The 22022-nt window shown below is 40.3% G+C and overlaps 1 protein-coding gene and 1 pseudogene across 1 annotated transcript; one reads left to right on the top strand and one right to left on the bottom strand.

The window, feature by feature from the left end:
• Window positions 1-6918: 6918 nt before the first annotated feature.
• C6H5orf58 (chromosome 6 C5orf58 homolog) lies at window positions 6919-12130 on the bottom strand. The gene is made up of 2 exons (XM_049775656.1): window positions 12037-12130; window positions 6919-7070 (listed from the first exon to the last, which is right to left on the bottom strand). The coding sequence occupies exons 1-2, from the start codon at window positions 12128-12130 to the stop codon at window positions 6919-6921; spliced, it is 246 nt and encodes an 81-aa protein (XP_049631613.1).
• LOC126012652 (uncharacterized) lies at window positions 11017-11161 on the top strand (annotated as a pseudogene).
• Window positions 12131-22022: the final 9892 nt, after the last annotated feature.

Below are 22022 nucleotides of genomic sequence, written 5' to 3'. Positions count from 1 at the left end.
ATGGGAGTGGCCCGAAACACACATACACACACACACACACACACACACACACACACACACACACACACACAAAGGAATCATATGTGGTGCCAGGAATCAAATCTGAGTAGACCATGTTCAAGGCAAGTATTCACATACTGTACTATATCTTCAGCCCAGCTCATATTGTTATTATCTTAAAACAAATATAAACTTCCAAAATGTAAAAAAACCCACCATTTTATGATGAGACTTTGGTGTCAAGTATACACCTGGATCATCCAGAAACCCACACCTCTTTCCCCCCAACACATCTTCCTGGAAAATAAAAAAGCAATGTATATAATAGAAAAATTTGATCCAATTCTATCATTAGGTTCCTTCTCTTTTTATCTTCCTAGAACTCTGCAACAGTCTTATCTTTCTCAACAGGCCTTTATAAACTCTTCTAGCAATTGAAAGCATTCATTCAAAGGAAGGAGTAGTTGAGTAAAATAAAACCTGACACTTGGTTGTTCTTCAAGTTTTTGCCTTTGGGGGATTGATTAAATTCTAAACATTTCATGAACACAAAAAAATGTCTCTACTATGTATACAAGTTCATCTGGATGACAAGTAATACCTTGTATTTTCATTTTCATGAGATAATAGGACATTAGAAAGAAGGCTAGATATGACAATTTGCTGAGATATGTGGAGACTTCTAACCAATGATGAATAAAGAAAGAAGAAAAGAAAAAAATACACTTCATAAAACTTCATCTTTAATTACCAGATTCTACTCTAGTTAGGGCTCAGAACTTGGGGGTTTTAAAGCTTAGAGAATAAGATAAAATTACCTTGCATTCCTTTATATGTTTTTTCATCAGAATTTTCAATAAGCAGAACACTAGTAAAAGTGTTTGCAATGAAGTGGACAAAGTATCTGTCATGGCATTAGCTGAGCTTGTGTAGTCTATGATTTTTTTGCTCAAAAATATCTTAATATCTAAAACAAAGTTCATATCAGATTTGACAATGAGTTATATGCACACAGCAAATCCGAAGCTTATTATCTTAAGTCTTCTCTGGTGGAAGTTTTAGAATACAAGTATTCTAGAAAAGAAACCAATCCATTGCTGACTGAAACTGTAGAGAGATCTAATACATAAAGGCCTTTTGTCTGGGGATCTCAAATTTGGTAAATTTGGCTACAAATTTACCATATAAGCCAGTGGCATTTACCATCTCATCAGTGACATATACTCAGGATACTGCTTCAGGATGAGTAAGTTCACCAAACCTGGACTAGAACCTGGAATAAGGATCCCTCTCTGAAGCAGTGAACACTGGTCTGAGATGGAGAAGCTCTCAACTCTGAGATCCAGCAATTGCCTGTCTGCATGCATCTACCCTTCCTCCATCTGCCACAAGGACAAAATGAGTCTCTAAAAAGAGAGAATAAGGGTAATGCAGAGAACTGAAACAAGAATAGTCATGCTATGAACTGGTAGTGCCCTTGAAATCTACTCCAACTATAGTTTTCCATGCTATACCATCAAGTAAATACTCCAGTGAATTTTAGTTGATTCCAACACTTACAATCAGGAGAGCTTTGATTAATATAAACTTATACTTATTAGACAAAAATCCATAAAATATATGGAGAAAAGTATAGGTATGCTAGCAACCTGGACCTCAAATGTATTTTCAGTGGCGCAATCTCTGTGGAAAAGAAAACAGAAACGTTTTGTTTTGTTTTGTTTTGGGGCCACACCTGGCAGTGCTCAGGGGTTACTCTTGGCTCTGTGCTCAGAAATCACTCATGGAAGGCTCAGGGGACCATATGGAATGCTGGGAATCGAACCTGGGTCCTTCCCATGTCTGCCACATGCAAGGCAAATGCCCTATCACTGTGCTATCTCTCTGGCCCAGACAACAGAAACATTTTACAAAATGGAATTATACCAAAATACAGTCTTTATATGACAAAGGAAACTCAAATGAAAATAAAAAGCATCCTACTTGCAAAGAGAAAATATTTTCACACAATACATCAGATTTAAAAAACGAATATCCAGTATCTATAAAGCACTTACGAAGATCAGCAATAAAGAAACACAGCCAGAAATGGACGAAAGATGAACAGGTCATTCCAATGAGAGGGTAGCATAAGTGGCCAGTAAGAATCTGAAAAAGTGGGGCCGGGCGGTGGTGCTAGAGGTAAGGTGCCTGCCTTGCCTGCGCTAGCCTTGGACGGACTGTGGTTCGATCCCCTGGTGTCCCATATGGTCCCCCAAGCCAGGAGGGACTTCTGAGCGCATAGCCAGGAGTAACCCTTGAGCGTCACTGGGTGTGGCCCCCAAACAAACAAACAAACAAACAAAAAAGAATCTGAAAAAGTGTTGATCACTTTCTATCAGGGACTCCTAATCCAAACAACAGTGAGTTGTTTACATTAGTGAGAATGTCATAACAAGAACATGGGAAGTGACCAGTGTTGGCAGGGAAGGCACTTGTGGAAACCTTACATCTTATTGGAATACTGTTCAGTTTAACTTTCATGGTGAAGTGTAAATATTTCTCAAAGGAAAAATAAGAGAAAAAGATGAAAAACAGCTTAGCTTAATACTATTTCCATCTGTTTATCTCTGCTTCCACTTGTTTGGAGAGTAAAGTTTCCTCCTTGAAAATTTAGTCTCAATGTCATGGAGTGTTTTACCTATGTGTTGTTCTAAATACCTTATGGTATCAGGTCTGATATCAAGAAGCTTCTGCACCTCAAAGGAAACAGTACCCAGGATACAAGATCCCCCCACTGCGTGGGAGAAACTATTCACCCAATACCCATCAGATAAGGGGCTAATCCCCAAAATATACAGGGCACTGACAGAACTTTACAAGAAAAAAAACCTAATCCCATCAAAAATGGGGAGAAGGAATGGACAGACACTTTGACATAAAAGAAATGCAAATGGCCAAAAGGCACATGAAAAATGTTCCACATCACTAATCATTAGGGAGATGCAAATCAAAACAACTATGAGGTACCATCTCACACCACACAGATGAGAACAAGCAGTGCTGGCGGGGATGTGGAGAGAAAGGAACTCTTATTTATTGCTGGTGGGAATGCCCTCTAGTCCAACCTTTATGGGAAACGATATGGAGATTCCTCCAAAAACTGGAAATTGAGCTCTCAGCTATACCACTCCTAGGGATATACCCTAGGAATACAAAAATCCCTTCCTCATACCGATATTCATTGCAGCACTTTTTACAATAGCCAGATTCTGGAAACAACCACATGCCCTTCAACAGATGAATGACTAAAAAAACAGCGGTACATATACTCATTGGAATATTATGCAGCTGCCAGAAGATATGAAATCATAAAATTTTCCTATACATGGATGTATATGGAATCTATTATGCTGAGTGAAATAAGTCAGAGGGAGAGAGATAGATGCAGAATAGTCTCACTCATCTATGGATTTTAAGAAAAATAAAAGACATTCTTGCAATAATTTTCAGAGACAAAAGAGAGGAGGGCTGGAAGTTCCAGCTTACTACATGAAGCTCATCACAGAGTGATGAGTGCAGTTAGAGAAATAACTACATTGAGAACTAGCATAACAATGTGAATGAATGAGTGAAGTAGAAAGCCTGTCTAGTACTCTAGTACAGGAGGGGGTGGGGTGGTGAGGAGGAAGATTTGGGACATTGGTGATGGGAATGTTGCACTCGTGAAGGGGAGTGTTCTTTACATGACTGAAACCCAACCACAATCATGTTTGTAATCAAGGTGTTTAAATAAAGATATTAATTTAAAAATTGAAAAACAACATGAAAACTAAGCTCCTTTATGATCTATCCAATGTGCTTTTTGGGATTTACCCCTAAAACACAGAACCATTAATTTGAAAGACATATGCTTGCAGGCCAAAGTGATAGTACAGTGAGTAGGGCATTTGCTTTGCATATGAGTGACCTGGGTTCAATCCCCAGCACCTCATATGGTCCCTTGAGCCTGCCAGGAGTGATTCCTGAATGCAGAACTGGGAGTAATCCCTGACTACTGCTGGGTGTGGCCCTCAAATCAAAATATATACACACATATACACAATTATTCATTGCAGTGCATAGTATAATATTCAGTATATAGAAACAAGCCAAATGTTCAATGGCAGTTGGATGTATAAAGAAGTTGTAGTATATATGGGCTGAAGAGATAGCACAGCAGTGGGGCATTTGCCTTGCATACGGCCAACGTGGGAGGGACCCAATTCAATTCCCAGCACCCATATGTTTCCCCAACCGTCTAGGAACCATTTCTGAGTGCCTGAGCATTGCTGGATGTGCCTCAACATCTAATCAATCAATTAATAAATCAGTAAATAAAGTTTAAAAAAGTTGCAGTATATAAAATCTACAATGGGATACTATGCAACCATAAGATGAATTTATGCAATTCAAGTTTACTACAACCTGGATGGAACTGCAGGGCACATTGAGAGAAGCCAAAGGGATTAAAAACTTTATGTTTTCACTGAGACAACTGTAAGTGAGCAGAACTTCTGGAAACATAATGAAAGACTCTATTCTAGGCTTTGTCCTAAAATCAGTGCAAAAACCAAGACCACCAATTACAGAAGACTGATTAAAACAACAATGATAGAACAGAACTTCTAGAACTGTAAAGAAAGACTATCCTAAGCTTCATCCCATGACCTGTGTAAATAACAAGATCCCTAGGTACAGAGGCCTGATTTTATTATCCATGACTGAACAGAAAGTTTCCTGGCACCATAAAAAGACCTAGGGGAGTGAAAAAGAGCATGTACAGAGCCTATAGTTATTCCCATGACAGCATGCTTCAAGGTCAGAGAAACCCTTTATCTCTTAGGCCAAGGGAATTCCCTTTCTAATCTCCACAATATTTACTGTGCCTATGCAAAAAAAAAAAAGCACAATTTTTTTCTTTTTATTTCAGGCTTGTGGTTATTGTTTGGTTGTTGTATTTATTGCTGTGATTCTTTTTTTTTTTTTTTTTTTTTTGGTTTTTGGGCCACACCCGTCGGTGCTCAGGCATTACTCCTGGCTGTCTGCTCAGAAATAGCTCCTGGCAGGCACGGGGGACCATATGGGACACCGGGATTCGAACCAACTACCTTTGGTCCTGGATCAGCTGCTTGCAAGGCAAACACTGCTGTGCTATCTCTCCGGGCCCTATTGCTGTGATTCTTTATGGATTTTTGTTTGTTTGTTTTTGCATTCTTTGTCTTTTTATTATGTTTTTCTTCCCTTTTCCCTTTCTTCTCTTAAATTGATATTTATAACCTCTAGATAGGACTCCTCCTGGTTTTTGTTTGTTTGTTTGTTTGTTTGCTTTTTTGTTTCCTTCAAACAGAACCACAAAACTTGAATCATCTTGTTTTGCCTCATAAATTGAGGGAAAGAAATGGTTGGTACCAGGCTGGAGAGATAGCACGGAGGTAAGGCATTTGCCTTGCATGCAGAAGGACAGTGGTTCGAATCCTGGCAGCCCATATGGTCCCCTGAGCCTGACAGGAGTGATTTCTGAGCATAGAGCCAGAAGTAACCTCTGAGCGCCACCAGGTGTGACCCCCCCAAAAAAGAAATAGATGGGTACCAAGACAAAACAGTTGTATGAACATTGAGTAGAAATTTAAAAAATTATCAGACTTAAACACCAAATCCAAAGCCCACTATGCAGAATCGATACCCAATCTACAACAAGCTAGACAGACATACTAGCAGCCCAGGGGGAAAAGGAGGGGAATATTGAATGCATGCTGGGAACAGGGGTGGAGAGAGGACAACACTGGTGATAGGAATGCCCTTGATTCAATGTCACTATGAAACTAAAATATTACTGTGAAAGATTTGTAATTCACTCTGGTCACAATAAAAATTATTTTAAAAAACTTGATGTTTAAATAAAACAACTTGATGTTTTCACCATATGATGCAGAGAGTATCAAGATGAGAATGAAAGCTAGCAAATGATGATGAATCTTTAACTCCAGGTTATAGTAATGTAAGTACAAATGAAGGAGAATCGGAAGGGGAAAAGAAGAAGGCAGGCTGGTGATAACATAAAGGTTAAGGAGCTTAGAAATGTTGGTGATTTAGAATTGAAGTTATTAATGTACATCAGAACCATAGGGGTCAACACTATTGTGAGCACATGACCAAACTTTTTGTTTGTTTTTGGGCTACATGCGGCAGCACTCAGGGGTTACTCCTGGCTCTGAGTTCAGAAATTGCTCCTGGTAGGCTCAGGGGACCATATGAGATGCTGGGGGATTGAACCCAGCCTTATCTCTGTGCTATCATCACTCTGGCCCTGTACAAAAACATTTTATTAAGATTTCTAGGAGGCAGGATAGGGAGAGAGGGAAAATCTTGGGCTATATGCTATGGTTTCTCAGTGTAATAATGATTTTAGGCTGCACCACAGTCAGGCTTGTTTAAGCAGTATGTGACCACTGCAAATGTGCAGTCAAAAGAGATGCAGACCCCATGGATAGCAAATACAAGCTCTGAAGAACACACGTGCATACCAGAGTGACTCCTGGCAGACATTACCACTAGGATGGGTGTGAGTACCATAAGTAGAATGTAAACCCAAGTGAACACTTTGAAAGCAACACAGTTAAAGGAGTATGAAGGCTTAATGTGCAAACTAATGTGTGACACCAACCCCTCCTCAGTAAGCTCCATAACGAAAGATATATGTGAGCACCATAGCTAGACAATCAGTCGTCTTTACACAGTAACAATGAAGGGAAAGGTAAGTGAAATGTTTAACTTTTTAACATGACAGGACTACTACCCCACATACTTTTTATTATACTAAATGTATTAGTAAACTACATTTATCTTCCAGATAATGTGTTAATTCAATGAACAAATATTTAAAAAGAAAAGCAAACATTATTTAGAAAAAGTATTAGAAGCAAGTAACACATCTGATATTTTATAGTCTTCGAAGAGGGGCTTGTTTCCTTCTGTCTCCTTTAAATCATCTGTGTTCACGGGATAATTAAAATGTAGAGTAAGGTCACAAAGCAGTAACTGGGAGCTCTCTGTGTAAAACAAAATAGAAGAAACTACGTGTCATAGACAATTATGACTAAGTAGCATCCTCTTAATTCTTCATTTAGTCTTTTGGGAAATTCACTAAATATCAAAACATTAAATATGAATATTAAATATTTCTTTGATCAATTCATTAAATATCAAAACATATTCATGTATCATAAAATAAGCACGATGTAAAATTTTATTAGAATTATCCAGCTCCCAATTTGTCATTCATCTTACTACAGTTTGATTTATACAAATTTAACTGATATGTTTAGAACTATTTTTAACTGTTCCATGATACAAAGTACACAAAAGTCAAATAAGGAATGTAAAAAACAAAAATCTACCTATTTACCAGAGGCAAAACCTTTTAACTTTTAAAAGAATTTTAACTTTTAAAAAGAATTAACCTGTGTGTGTTTCTGCTAAGTACTTTTTTGGGGAATTAGTTTTTTGGGGGGATTACCTTCAAATTTCTAAATGATATAAATATTTTATTTTTCCAAGTTCACAGATCTTTATTTTCTAAATAAGATTAAAATTAAAGTATAGTTCTCTTCACATTTCCACTATACCTGATTATAATTTTTACTACTTCAAGATGTAACATTTTTATCTATGTAACTAATCTTCAGACATTCAGAATGTCTGATGACATTCCCCTTCCTACAAGTTAATACCTACACATTGCTAATTCTTTTTTGGTGTTTAATTATAATAAATCTGTCCCAAACTCCCCACAGCTGGGCAAATGTTCATAATCAAGTGCCTTAGCTAGTGTGTGTGTGTGTGTGTGTGTGTGTGTGTGTGTGTGTGTGCAGTTCAGTCTTACCTCCCCCAGGGCCACCTAACCTCCTCTTTTCCGGATTTACTTCCTAGGGTTGTTAGGTAATTGAGTTCATTTATGGACTGGATAGTAGACAGATCATGATGGCTTTTGGGGGGGGATGGGGTAGTTGGGTAAACTACTCCCACCAGTGGTTAGGGGGCCACACAATTCTCAAGGATTGAACTCAGGGCCCTGCACACACCAGGCATGCATTTTACCTACCACTTGAATCAAACCCTCAGTCCCAATGTGCTTTAACTACAGCCAGTGTCATTTTGCAGAGGAGTCTATGCTGAATAAGGGTATGCACTGAATCCATCATGTTCATATCAAGACTAGCCTCCTGCTCTGACTCTTCAAGTGCCTCATAACCTGGCTCAACTCACTTATCATACATGGCCACAGATACATCTATCATATTATTTTACTTCATAACTAAATAATCCCCAAACCAGAACAGTTAGATAATTAAATATGGAGTAATCAAAAAAATTTCTCCAATTATTTTAAGTGAGAGCAAGCATCTGAAACTAAGTACTCTTTCATAAATGGTTTTGAAGAAAGTATCATATTAATGCATAGTGTTTACTGTTAGGAATATCCTTAGGACATTTACAATTGAGCTGGGAATGGAAAAGTAATACATAACACAGTGTAGTAAGTTATGTAAAAAGATAGAAAACTGCTGGCATTTAAAAGGTGCATTATAAGGAACTTTTTGTTTTGTTTTTTTTTTTTTTGTTTTTTTGGGTCACACCCGGCATTGCTCAGGGGTTACTCCTGGCTCTACACTCAGAAATCGCTCCTGGAAGGCTCGGGGGACCATATGGGATGCCAGAATTCGAACCACCATCCTTCTGTGTGCAAGGCAAACACACTACCTCCATGCTATCTCTCCAGTCCCTATAAGAAACTTTTATAAACAGTAGTTGATATGGTGAATTCAGGAGTACAGCAGTTGAATACTCCTTAAGATGATACACATGTTAATAGTTAAGTGATGGTTAGAACATAACATGTTCAAGGAACAAAGCATGAGGTAAGAAAGAGACTACAGAGAAGTAAACAGTATCTCATCTTGAAAGAAATGTTGTTAGTTCATTCCAGAAAGTCTGGACTTTATCCTGAGGTAAGCCAATCCAGAGTTTTCAGCAATTTATATTTCAGAAAGATAATCCCTTTTGGCTTGCTGAAGTTTATTTTCAGAAATGAATTAATAAAGCCAGATCTCTCTGTATCAAATTCCTTAGAACCTGCTAGGTCCCATGAATTTGAAAAAGAAATCTATAGCTTGGGCACTTCCCAATTTGCCATATTAAAAAAACAAAAACACCAAGCATCTATGAGCATCCCTAGAGAAAGCAGGGAAATGCTGCCTTAGAGAAAATTCCTATTTAAAATAAAGCTTATTAATAGTCACTCACTGTTTGAGAGTGCCATGACCTAGCTGTCGGTTCAGATAGTCCCTAAGGAAGAGCTACTATACTTTTCTTCTTGGTGAAACAACTTGATTTTATTTGATTTAATCCTCTTCCCAGCTGCAGCAATAACTCCAGACTGGTCTAAATGGCTGGTGTTGGCAGTCTCATTCCCCTCAGCAGTGGCTGCTGTTAATTTATGCAAAGAATGCAAATTTGGCCAATGAAAGGAAAGGGGTATACTGGAAGAATCTAAGGACAGGCTTATTTAAAGAGATACAAGCAGGTTTCTGCATAAGCCCACAATGACCAGGGGGAATGATAACAGTAATTATAAAAGCAGAAAAACTAAAAGGACCTGGTACCTGATGAAATCTTTACAATTCTGCTCTCCCTTAAATTTTGTAATTTCCCTTACAGAGTCACATTTGTCTATATTATGTTCCTTATAACCAGACATATCATAACTAAAACAGGGATTATCTTCAGATATTTAAGAGTTAAGGGTTGGGGTCAGAGAGAGAGTACATCGGTAGGGCATTTGCCTTGCATGCAGAAGGACGGTGGTTCAAATCCTGACATCCCATATGTTCCCCCGAGCCTGCCAGGGGCTTTCTGAGTGTAGAGCAAGGAGTAGCCCCTGAGTGCTGCTGGGTGTGACCCATAAGCCAAAAAAAAAAAAACCCAAACAAACCAAAAAAAAAAAAAACAAGAGTTAAGGATTAGAGTGATAATACAGAGGATAGGGTGGCATGCCTTGTGTATGGTTGAACCCCAGCATCCCATATGGTCCCTCATGAAATGGTATTTGATTGCCAAACCCTGAGCACAGATGAGTGTGTCCCTCAAACAAAACCAAAAACATCCATGAGTCAAAATAAACATATATTCAGTATAGTTTTCAAGGTTAGAAATAAAACCAGGAGCCGGAGTGATAGCAGTGGTAAGGAGTCTGCCTTCCACGCATCCAACCCTGGATGGACTCTGGTTTGATTTCAGGAATCCCATATGGTCCCCTGAGCCTGTCAGGAGAGATTTCTGAGCACAGAGTCAGAAGTAACCCCTGAGTGCCAACCAGTGTGATCCCCCCACCCCACAAAGATTTAAAACCAACAGCCAGGGCGGTGGCGCTAGAGGTAAGGTGCCTGCCTTGCCTGCGCTATCCTTGGACAGACCGCGGTTTGATCCCCCGGCGTCCCATATGGTCCCCCAAGCCAGGAGCGACTTGAGCCCATAGCCAGGAGTAACCCCTGAGCGTCACCGGGTGTGGCCCAAAAACCAAAAAAAAAAAAAAAAAAAAAGAAATAGGAGTAAGTCTCAACTAGTCTCTGAGGAAAAACTGTGCAAATTGGAATAGTTTGGTGAGATCGATTGGTACAATGGACTCTCCTGTATAGGAATATTGGGTTACAGAGTAGCCCTAGAAATATTCTGAAAGTTTACAAGCCTCATATAATACAAAAAGAATAATATGTCTCTGATGTCAATGACTAAACATCAGAACTTGTTAAGATCTAATCCAATTTTTTTTGTTTGTTTTTGGGCCACACCCGGTGACACTCAGGAGTTACTCCTGCTTATGTGCTCAGAAATCACTCTTGGCTTGGGGGACCATATGGGACACAGGGGAATTGAGCCAAAGTCCGTCCTAGGCCAACCGCATGCTGTGTGTGGCCCAAAGACCGAAAAAAAAAATGTAACTTCCCTTACCGCTGTGCCACTGCTCCGGTTTAAAATTCTAAAGACTTGTTTCTAATAGAAAGAGGAGGTAGAGTAAATGCACTCCATGTACACCTCAACACAGGCCCTTTGCCTGGTCTGTATTGTGAATTGGGGGACAAAAAAAAATCTAAGACTGTCAGGTATGCCTCCTGCCATAATGAAAAAGAAAGAGCCTAATGTTAACAGACCAATACTAAAAAGATAAAAAAAAAAAAAAATAAAGACCTGCTTCTAAAGAAAAACCAGTAACTCCCAGAGGGAAGTTACTTTTTTTTTTTTTTTTTTTTTTTTTTGGTTTTTGGGCTACACACAGCAGCACTCAGAAATTTCTCCTGGCAGACTCGGGGGGGGGGGGATCATATGGGATGGTGGGGATCAAACACAGGTCCGTCCCAAGTCGTCTATGTGCAAGAAAAATACCCTACACTGTGCTATCACTTTGGCCCTAGGAAGTTACTTCTTATGTGAAAGAAACTTTAGAAAAATGAGTATAGATCAATGGATAAAGACAGAGTCTGGCAGAAGGTAAAGTCACGAAGCTTATCTAAGGCAGTGGTCCTCAAACTATGGCCCGCAGGACACATATTGTATTTGTATCTGTTTTGTTTCTTCACTGCAAAATAAGATATATGCAGTGTGCATAAGAATTCGCTCATAAGTTTTGTTTTTACTATAGTCAGACCATTGGAGGGTGAACTGGCCCCCTGTTTAAAAAGTTTGAGGACCCCTGATCTAAGGGAAGAAAGTATTCGAATTTAGAAGGTTAGACAACAGCATCAAGTTATTAAGCATCAGGGAAGGGAATGCACTGTTAGGGCAAGCCATAATTTATCTTTACAGATTTAATTATATGTAAGCATTTCTTAGGAAATACAGACACCTTACTGGGTGGGAAAAAGTTAGTTACCATTTAAGTAGAAGCAATAATTGGCCCTACTGTATTAGGTTTGCTTGTTTAATGAGGCCTTGCAAATATTTTAGTGATCCCCCATTTACCTTTCATTTTCTTCAACTCCAATGAAATTGTGTTAATATTCTTAATCATTTCTTCCAAATTTAGCCTACGGTCAGCAACATTATTCTTAAACATCTGATTTTAAGAAACAAAAACAATGTATAAATCTTAGGCATTTTCTCTAAGGAAATGTTATTTGTGTGGAATAGTAGTTTTTATAAATGGTTAGAATTCCAACTTGGGAATGTCATGTTAACATTTTTCCAACTAAAAACATCTTTGACTGAGATATTTTTAATATTTATTTTTTGGGGGGGCCACACCCGGTGATGCTCAGGGGTTACTCCTGGTTATGTGCTCAGAAATCGCTCCTGGCTTGGGGTCCATATGGGACGCCAGGGGATCGAACCAAGGTCTGTCCTAGGCTAGCACCAGTAAGGTAGAAGCCTTACCGCTCTTCACCACCGCTCCGGCCCCTTTGGAATTTTTGTTTTTGTTTTTGTTTTTGGGCCACATCTGGAGGTGCTCAGGGGTTACTCCTGGCTCTCTGTTCAGAAATCACTCCTGGCAGGCTTGGGGGATCATATGGGATGCCAGGGACCAAACCTGGGGTCCATCCTGGATCTGCAGTACAGAAGGCAAATGTCCTCAGCTGTGCTATCACTTCAGCCACTGACTGGAGTTCTTAAAGTTCCTTCTTTAAGTAAAAATCCAAAGATGGGGCCTTTACCATGAAAAATTCCTTTTCAGGGGCTGGCGAGGTGATGCTAGAGGTAAGGTGTCTGCCTTGCAAGCGCTAGCCAAGGAAGGACCATGATTCGATTCCCCGGCATCCCATATGGTTCCCCCAAGCCAGGGGCAATTTCTGAGCGCTTAGCCAGAAGTAACCCCTGAGCATCAAATGGGTGTGGCCCAAAAAACCAAAAAAAGAAAAAAAGAAAAGAAAGAAAAATTCCTTTTCAGAAAGCCTTCACATTTTCAAACAACTTCACCATTTACCAATTGAATAAGATCCTTGTAATTATAGTAAAATTAGAATTTTATTATAAAATTATATTAATTAAATATATAACTACAGAAATGATATGATTTCTGATACCATCAACACTTCAGTTCTTGTCTAGCATGCGTTTACTATGGAGGTGCTGTTCTGCATGAGAATCCAAATGTCCTCATCTATTAATATCTTGATAATAAAATTAGACCCTCCCCCAGTTTGTTGGCTGGCGGAGACTGTGAGATAATGCATCAAAGGACTAGGCAGATGATATGTACTGTAAGCATTAACCATGATCTTTTCTGTAATATAAATTATACATACTATATACATAAAATATGTGATTTTACTATAACTCTACATTATAAAATTATAATAAAATCGCATTAATATTATGTAAGTCCATGTGTGACAAGACCCACAGATTCTTTGTGGATAGAAAACCACTAAGATTCTATTACCATTCAATGACAAAGAAGATGGAAAAGCGGCCATTTCTATTTTAACTTTGGATATTAGAGCAATACATATTTTTCATTTCAGTCAACTGAAACGTGTATATCAACTTGCTGCTTTAGATTCAGAGAAATAGCACAGCAGGTAAGTTTGTCATGTATGCCTCATACCTTCCTGGTGTGATCCCTTGCACTGCACATGGTCTCGAGTACCACCAGAAGTGATCCCTAAGCACTGAGGACTAAGTAGCACCCTGAGCAGCACCTGGTGTAGCCCCCTCAAACCAAGCAAACATGTATCTTTATTATAACTTTTAATATTTTAAACCATAAGACTTTGACTAAACTGTATCAAATACGGACTGATATATGGTGGATAGTGTCAGATCAGTAGATCCTTAGCCACCCAACTTTTCAAAATAACTTGAGAAAATAAACCACAATAGCATACAGGACTCCTTAACTGTGAAAGGTGAGCATCTGTGGCCCCAAATGCTTGTCAAAACATTTCAAAAAAACCTTGAAGCCAAAATCCAGGCCTCTGCCTTTTTCTGAATTGGGAGACTGTACTCACACTATCTCAGTGAAATATAAAAGAAAAAAGAACACACCACTATTTTCCAAACTCAAGTAAGAGTCTGCAATTACCTCAAGCCCCAGTTTGAAGTAAACAGAAGGAAAGCTGCTTTGCTTGGGCATGGGCAAACCAAAGATGTAGGTCTGAGGGGAGAGATTATCTAAGGGTCAGGTCTAAGGTCCATTAACAGAACCTGGTGACATGCAGTGGTTCTGGACCCACCAGGGCAGTCTCCCATGCCTAGCAACACTAGGATTCAAAACTTGGGGCCTTCTGCATGGCCCAGACCTCCTAGATCCAGCAACAAAAGGTCTTCTAAAAGTCAGGAATGAAAGTGGAGGTGCAAGGTTGTCGATCTCCCCAACCCACCTTCCCTCCCCCAACTACTAGGTCGAGCATCCTCGGGAGTGTCTCCTCCAAAAAAAAAAAAAAAAAAAAAAAAAAAAGAAAGAAAGAAAGAAAAAAAGAACAAAAGAAAAGAAAAACGAATGGAGGCATCTTTTGGTCCCCCATCTTTTCCCAGAGCAGCACCTCATTTTTGGACCTCTGTCTATGAGCTCCACTTCAGAAACCAACCCACTCCCCGAAAACAAAGTCCAAATGATGCCCAAGGGTGTCAGACCCCCACAGGTCTAGTGAGAGGGCCCTGGCTATAGCCGGGCCTTCGCCTGGGGGTTTCACCCCTGAAGCAAGAAGGGTGAAGCCGACGAAATGCCCCATCATCGCTGGAAGATGAGAAGGGGAACACAGATTTGCAGAGCGCCGCAACTAGTCCAGAAACTGGGGGCTGACAAACCCCAAATTAAAGAGCCACAGCCCCCCTCCTCTGCCCAACCCACACTCCACACTGCCAGGGTGTGTAACCGGGCAACTCAAGCAGGACCCCAGGTTTGGGGGGCAGCTCATAGCTTCCCTGGACTTTACCCCCCAAGGACCCCCTTGGGTCGCAGGCCGAACTCATGGGCCCCAGGCCCAGCTCTCAAAGCGGTCCTCTCTGCCTCGGTGCAATACTACACTGCCCCTGCCGTGGAGGGGAGAGGCCACTGACCACCCCATCAGCCACTCACCGCCCCCCACCAGCCAGCCACCACACAGGCCACACAAGGTGCCTCCTAGTTCTAAGGGTCCTCGGGCCAGCAACCGGAAGTGCCTGTCTGCCACGCCTGGTGCATGCTGGGAGAGGCCCTCCTGGGCCACACTTTCGGTGAAAAACCACAGGCTTGCCCAAGGGAAGGCCAGGTAGGCCTTGTCACCACCTAGAGTAGAAGAGGTCCAAGTGACTGGCTTTTTGCTGCAGGGCCCCAGAACTCGGAGCATAGCACCTCTCAGGGCGGCTGCTTCCAGGGGATGGGAGAGAGGACAGGCTGCTCCACACTAATCCACTGAGTTCCCATCCACCTTAGCCATGTGTTTAGCTCTATGGAATCTAAGTGTCCTCATCCATGTCATTTTCCATTATGAGTGTGGGTCTCTGTTCCCAGGGATTGGCTTCCTGCTGTAGCCATCAACCCTTTCCCTGAATGTCACCTGGTTCAGCTCCTTTATACACAACTTTGGGAGATACACATTGGACCAGTCACTGAGGAGCATGACCGGCTTCCAGAGATGAAAGGAATGCCTGTGAATGAATGTACTGTATGGATGTATGCAGTGAATTAGGACCCGACACTTCTGCCCCCAGTTTGTTGGTGGTGAGAGAGAGTGGGGGAGGGGGATGTCTCAAAGCTGAGAGAATCCATCAAAGGGCTAGCAGATGATAGTCACTGCCAGTGCTAAAGTGTGATCATTTCTGTAAATGTGTATCAATGAGCAAAAAGGACATGAGCTGAGAGGCTTCCATTGGTGCCTTGCCAAGGGGAAAAGCTGGGAGTCGAGCCATCTTTGCTAGACTCCAAGAGGAATCTCTGCTATTACTACCTTGGGGACTGGCTTCGTGGAAACTTGCGCCTCCATGCAGAAGAGCACAGACCTCCAGCACCAGGTTTTGTTGTTTTTTGGTTGCTTTGGGGCCACACCTAGCAAGTGCTCCGGGCTTACTCCTGGCTCTGCACTTAGGGATTACTCCTGGTGGTGTTGGGAGACCATATAGAATGCCAGGAATTGAACCTACATTGGCACTGTGTGCAAGGAAACCCCACTGTTCACTTTGGCCCCTACAGCATCAGGTTTACAAACAGTTTGACCATCATTGAGCTGCACCTCAGACACTGCTAGAATCTATGCTGTCAACTATTTCCTCAATTTCACTCTTACAAAGCGACTGGCTCATTTTTTATTATCTTAATATTTTATTCACATACTTTAAAATTTTAAGTCTACCTTAAATCTTTATTTACCATTGTAAATTATGTGAAACAACGAAGTAGGAAAACTAAAGACAAAGAAGGCCATCTTTTTGATTAGCCAAATGAAGCTTTCTCAATGTGGGCAAAACCCACTACTTCCAATAATTCAGGGAGTAGTAACCTCAGGTACAAATGGAGGGGGCTTTTCTGTTTGTTTGGAGAATATAGATTTTCTGGAGCACTCCTAGTAACTTGTTTTCTGGCAAGGGTGTGTGTTAGGTCCAATTGTAGTTCGTTTTGTTGGCTTTAGTTTTTGTTTTTTTTTTTGTTGTTTTTTTTTCTCTCTAACACAATGAACCAGTTCAGAAGTTCTGAATCTGCTTGGTATGTCTGAACTCAGACATCTGCAAAGAAGGGTCTTCCTCACTATATAAATTCATCCAGAGAGCTGCTTCTTATGAGAAGACTCAAACTGCTGTGACTTGAAAAAGACCATAGTTAAAAAAAATTTGGGGGGGATTTTGGATCACACCTGGCAGCGCTCAGGGGTTACTCCTGGGTCTGCACTCAGAAATTGCCATTGGCAGGCTTGGGGGACCATATGGGATGCCAGGATTCGAGTCACCATCCATCTGCATGCAAGGCCAATGACCTACCACTGTGCTATCTCTCCGGCTCCCATAGTTAAATTATTAAACCTTTTCTGGGGAAAAAAAAATCAAATCTAGTTCCTTTGAATAAGCATGACAAGGGGAAAAAGAGAGGAAATCAGAAGAACATAGATTTTAATTATGTATTATCCTCCACAAAAATATCTCAGAGCAATGATGTCTACTTGTTGTGTTTTTTTTTTCCCTCAAGAAAATCTAGATTGTACTTTCATTTCTCATAAGAAAATTAGACCTTAAAAGCACGATCTACTATTTAAGATTTGGGATTGCAAAGTACCGTATTTTCCGGCATATAATACGACTTCTGAAACAAAAAAAAAAGTCAGCCGAAAATCGGGGGTCGTCTTATACGCAGAGTATATCCCGGAAAATGTTTCAATATGCCGCTGAACGAAAATTGTCTGAATATTGCCACAAAACGAATTTTCCAATTCGATCCTGCACCGATCACTGCAAGGCTGCTCGGACTGCCTCTCTGACTCAGCCCATCCAAGTAGGCTTTTGATGCATGCAAATTAGATGATGATCTCCACCAATCACTGCCAGGCTTCTCGGACTGCCTCTCTAACTCAGCCAATCCAAGCAGGCTTTTTATGCATGCCAATTAGACAATATTCTGCACCAATCACTGCAAGGCTGCTCGGATCCTCTGCCTCTCTGACTCAGCCAATCCAAGCAGGCTTTTGATGCATGCAAATTAGACACTGTTCTGCACCAATCACTGCCAGGCTGCTCAGACTGCCTCTCTAACTCAGTCAATCCAAGCAGGCTTTTTATGCATGCCAATTAGACAATGTTTGGACCCGAATCTACACTGTCAAAAGCTGCTCAGATTGGCCAGTCAGAGAGGAAGTCTATGACAGTAGAACCTTTGAACCTTTGCTTGTTGTGATTGGCTCACTGTGGTACATACAGTTGTAGCACAGGAACGTTCTGTCTGATACAGCGAATATAGGCCTAAACCTATGTTTTAACTGCAAAATTGGGGGGTCGCCTTATACGCCGGCAAATACGGTAAATAAATAAATAATTAAATGAGTCTCTGAAAAAATGTCTATTCCTTAGTAAGTTTTCAAATACAGCATTTTACTGGAACCCAATACAAGTTGCAGCTGATGATTCTAAAGTTAATCAAATAAAGGAGATTAAGAAGCTGGTAAATTCTCTTATAAAGAGAAAAACTTATAGAACAACAAGGTGATTAAGCATTGATGGAGCCAAGTGTGGGTTCCTTAGTGAGTTTTATTGCAAATTATCAACATAAAGTCTTCATTTCCAGGAAAATACATTGAGTAAATTATCTCACTTCTTTGACTTGCTCTCAGTGCTCTCATTTCTATCATTTCCTGGCTCATTATCCATTAAGAGTGTGGGCCTCTGTTCCTGGGGATTGGCTTCCTGCTGTAGCATCAACCCTTTTCCTGAATGTCACCTGGTTCAACTCCTTTATATACAACTTTGGGAGATACACATTGGACCAATCACTGAAGAGCACGACTGGCTTCCAGAGATGCAAGGAATACCTGTGAATGAGAATAACCAGCTCTTACCCCAGAGTCAAGCACAGAAAGGATCTCAGGGACTCATGGGAGTTAAGAGTCTTGCTCATGGTCTTTTTTAAGTAGCTGACCAGTCACTGGCCAGTTACTCTTTTGGGGGGAAGAAACAATTGTCACCTATATAAAATATTATATTGAAAAAATCACTTCAAAATAATTTTACACTTAGGTAAAAGAAAAAAAGGCAAGAGGATTAAAAAAGATAACCATTACACTTCACTAGCTACATTAACTAAAATATTTTCACCTCTAATTTTAAAATTATGTAAGAAAGAATTCTGCCCTTTACTGCAAGATAGAAGTTTGAGTTTATTATGATAAGTAGGCTAGAGAGAAAGATAAAGACATACTGTCTGATCACACCTGTGAGATGAAGAAACATTGAACTAGAAATAGAATAGATACAGTTACCTGGAGCTAAGGGATGGGGTAACTTGGAATATGCTTATGAAGGAATAAAGAGTTTCCGTTTTAAGAGGAATAAGTTCCAGGGATTTAATTTATGGCATGATGAGCACAGACAATGCCATACTGATTACTTGGAGTTTCCATGAACATTATTGTTCTCACTGTAATAACTAACATAATGACAATCACATGAGGTGAATGATGTATTAACTAACCATACTGTGGCAAACTATTCACCACAGGTATTTATATGAAACTACCACACTACACACCTTAGACTTATAAATGTTACATGTCAATTATGTATCAGTAAAACAAGAGGAAACTATAATTTGACATTTTTCTCTGAAATAAGAAACTATCCAAATAAAGTTTCCAGATAAAATAAATGACATATTCGGTTAAATATGAATTTCAGAAAACAACAGATTTCCCCCTTCTACTATAATTATGTCCTGAATGGAGATTATGTACATCATGGAGATCTATTCATTTTCCTAAGGTTCTCATTTAGCCAGGAGTCCTGTGTTTTGATTTGCTAAATCTGCAACTCAGCGCCACAGTAGTCCAACTGTGGGAAAGGAAAGCAAACAATCTGAAGACTGTTGTATCAGTAGGCATGGAAGCCAAGAGAACACTGAAGTTTTCCAACTTACTGTTCAGAAGAATAAAGTACATGCACTTACTCTGCCCACTCTTGGCTCCCTTCTTCCTTCAACATTCCTGTAATGCAAGAAAAAGAAAGCAGATGTACAGAAGCTGACACTGTTCAACGTGATACTGTTTTTTGACATTTGCTTGCTGTTTGGCTGAAAACTCTTTGTGCGTGGCTTTTTAGAAAAAAGCCTTTATCTAGGAAGGCATATTTATGATGCAGATTGTGTTTATTTCCAGAGATCAACCAACCAGAGAAAGCCTTTTGGACCAAACTAAAATATGTTTCAATCCTATCAGCCTTCCATCCCCCAACAGTACTTGGCCTGTTTATTAAAGACATAGATCCTGATCAACAGTTCTCCCTCTAGGCACAGCCCTCCGCCCACTCCTATCCCACACACGCTTCCATTCCTTACCCTCATCACCAGGCAGGCAATGACAAATGAACATATTTATTTTAAAAAATACATTTGTGAAATAAATTGAAACAGAATGTAAGTATGTATTCACTTTTCTTAGTGAAGAAGAAAGAAGGTACCTAAGATCTTATGAATAAGTCTGAAGAATATTCACCAAAATATTAATGTCATTATCTCTGGGTAGTAAAATTTATGGGGTATTTCAATCTTTGTGTTTGTTTATTTATTTAGTCCCATCCCGCTATATTTCAAATTCTCTAGGGTATTTCTCAATGTGGAACAACATTCATCACCTTAAAACAGAGCTTCTCAAACCCGCGTGTGCTCAACAGAGCCCAAAAGAAAGATGCTGTCAAGGCTGTGATCCAGTCCCATCTGCCTTCTTCAAGGGGCAAGAAGCGCTGGTCTTGGTTGGTCTTCTCAATCTACTAGTTGCTGCTTAGTAGAATTCCTGGATACAGTAATAAGTACCCAATTCATCTCTGTTCATGGGTGGAATGAATGCACTGGCCTGTTTTGGGAGTATCCCGAAGACAAGAAAATAAGCACCTGCCAGTGTCTAGAGGGGCAGCACAGCTTTGTTTCTGTGGCCCAGCTGACTCCAAAGAGGCTCCGGAGAGTGTTAGTGAACCACAGCTGTCCAAATGCTGGGCTGGGTCCTGCCAGCTTGTGGATTCTGATGGCCAGATCATAGATCCAAGAGAGGTCCCAAAGGGCAGGCTGAGAATTGTTCTTGATGGCAACAGCAAGCTAGTAAGCAGCATGGCTATGGGGTGGGAGGATTATGAAGCTCTGTTCCCCACTTGAACAGCTCTCTTGGCTATGGATCGTCATTTGAATAAAAAAAAAATCAAATTGACTTAGGATCTGTCCAAAATGAAGGATGTTTTAATATTTTGTATGTAAAAACACCAATATTTTGCTTCTTCTTTATTAAACATATTTTATTATTTTTCAGAATCTTGTCAGCATAATCGCTTTATGGGTGGATGAAATATTCAGAGCGCTGCGGCAGAGTCCTTTCACGGCAATTACCTTGTGGCACTTGTGCTGTAATTAGGTTTGTGCTGAGGATTTTTCCCCGGGTCTGTGTAATAAATGAAATATGACCAGAATTTAAATTTGTCAATTACATGCAAGCAGAGTGCGTAAACACACAACAGAGCCGTGAATTCCAAGCCACTGGCTATTGCTGGGGGCAGACGCTCAGAAAATTAAAATGGAAATAAAACTACTGACTGGCAACCGAAAGTGCCCCCCAAAGAAAGCAAATCTCCCCTAACACTCAGACGGGATTCTACCCAGCAGCACCAGATCTTGATTATAAATTTTTCAGTGTGATATGGGCATCAGATACTGCTCCAGAACACACAGGCTCTGCTCACCTGCCCTGAAGCCCCTATTTTTTTTGTTTGTTTTTTTTTTTTTTTTTTTTTTTTTTTTTTTTTGGTCATACTCAGCTGTACTCAGGGGTTACTTCTGGCTCTACACTCAGAAATCGCTCCTGGCAGGCTCAGGGGACTATATGGGATGCCGGGATTTGAACCACCATCCTTCTGCATGTGAGGCAAATGCCCTATCTCCATGCTATCTCTCTGGCCCCCTATTTTTTTTTTTTTTTTTTTTTTTTTTTTTTTTTTATTTTTTATCTTTATTTAAACACCGTGATTACAAACATGATTATAGTTGTATGATTACAGTCATGTAAAGAGCACCCCCCCTTCACCGGTGTAACATTCCCACCACCAATTTCCCAGATCTCCCTCCTCCCCACCCCCCTACACCTGTACTCGAGACAGGCTTTCTACTTCCCTCATTCATTCACATTTTATGATAGTTTTCAGTGTAGTCATCTCTGCAACTGCACTCATCACTCTATGTGATGAGCTGCATGTCCTGAGCTGCACCTACCAGCCCTCATCTCTCTTGTCTCTGAGATATTGTTAAAAATGTCCTTCATTTTTCTTAAAGCCCATAGATGAGTGAAACCATTCTGCGT

Source organism: Suncus etruscus, chromosome 6 (assembly GCF_024139225.1).
Source record: "Suncus etruscus isolate mSunEtr1 chromosome 6, mSunEtr1.pri.cur, whole genome shotgun sequence".
Taxonomy (NCBI): Eukaryota; Metazoa; Chordata; class Mammalia; order Eulipotyphla; family Soricidae; genus Suncus; species Suncus etruscus.
This window is presented reverse-complemented; position numbering and strand designations above follow the sequence as displayed.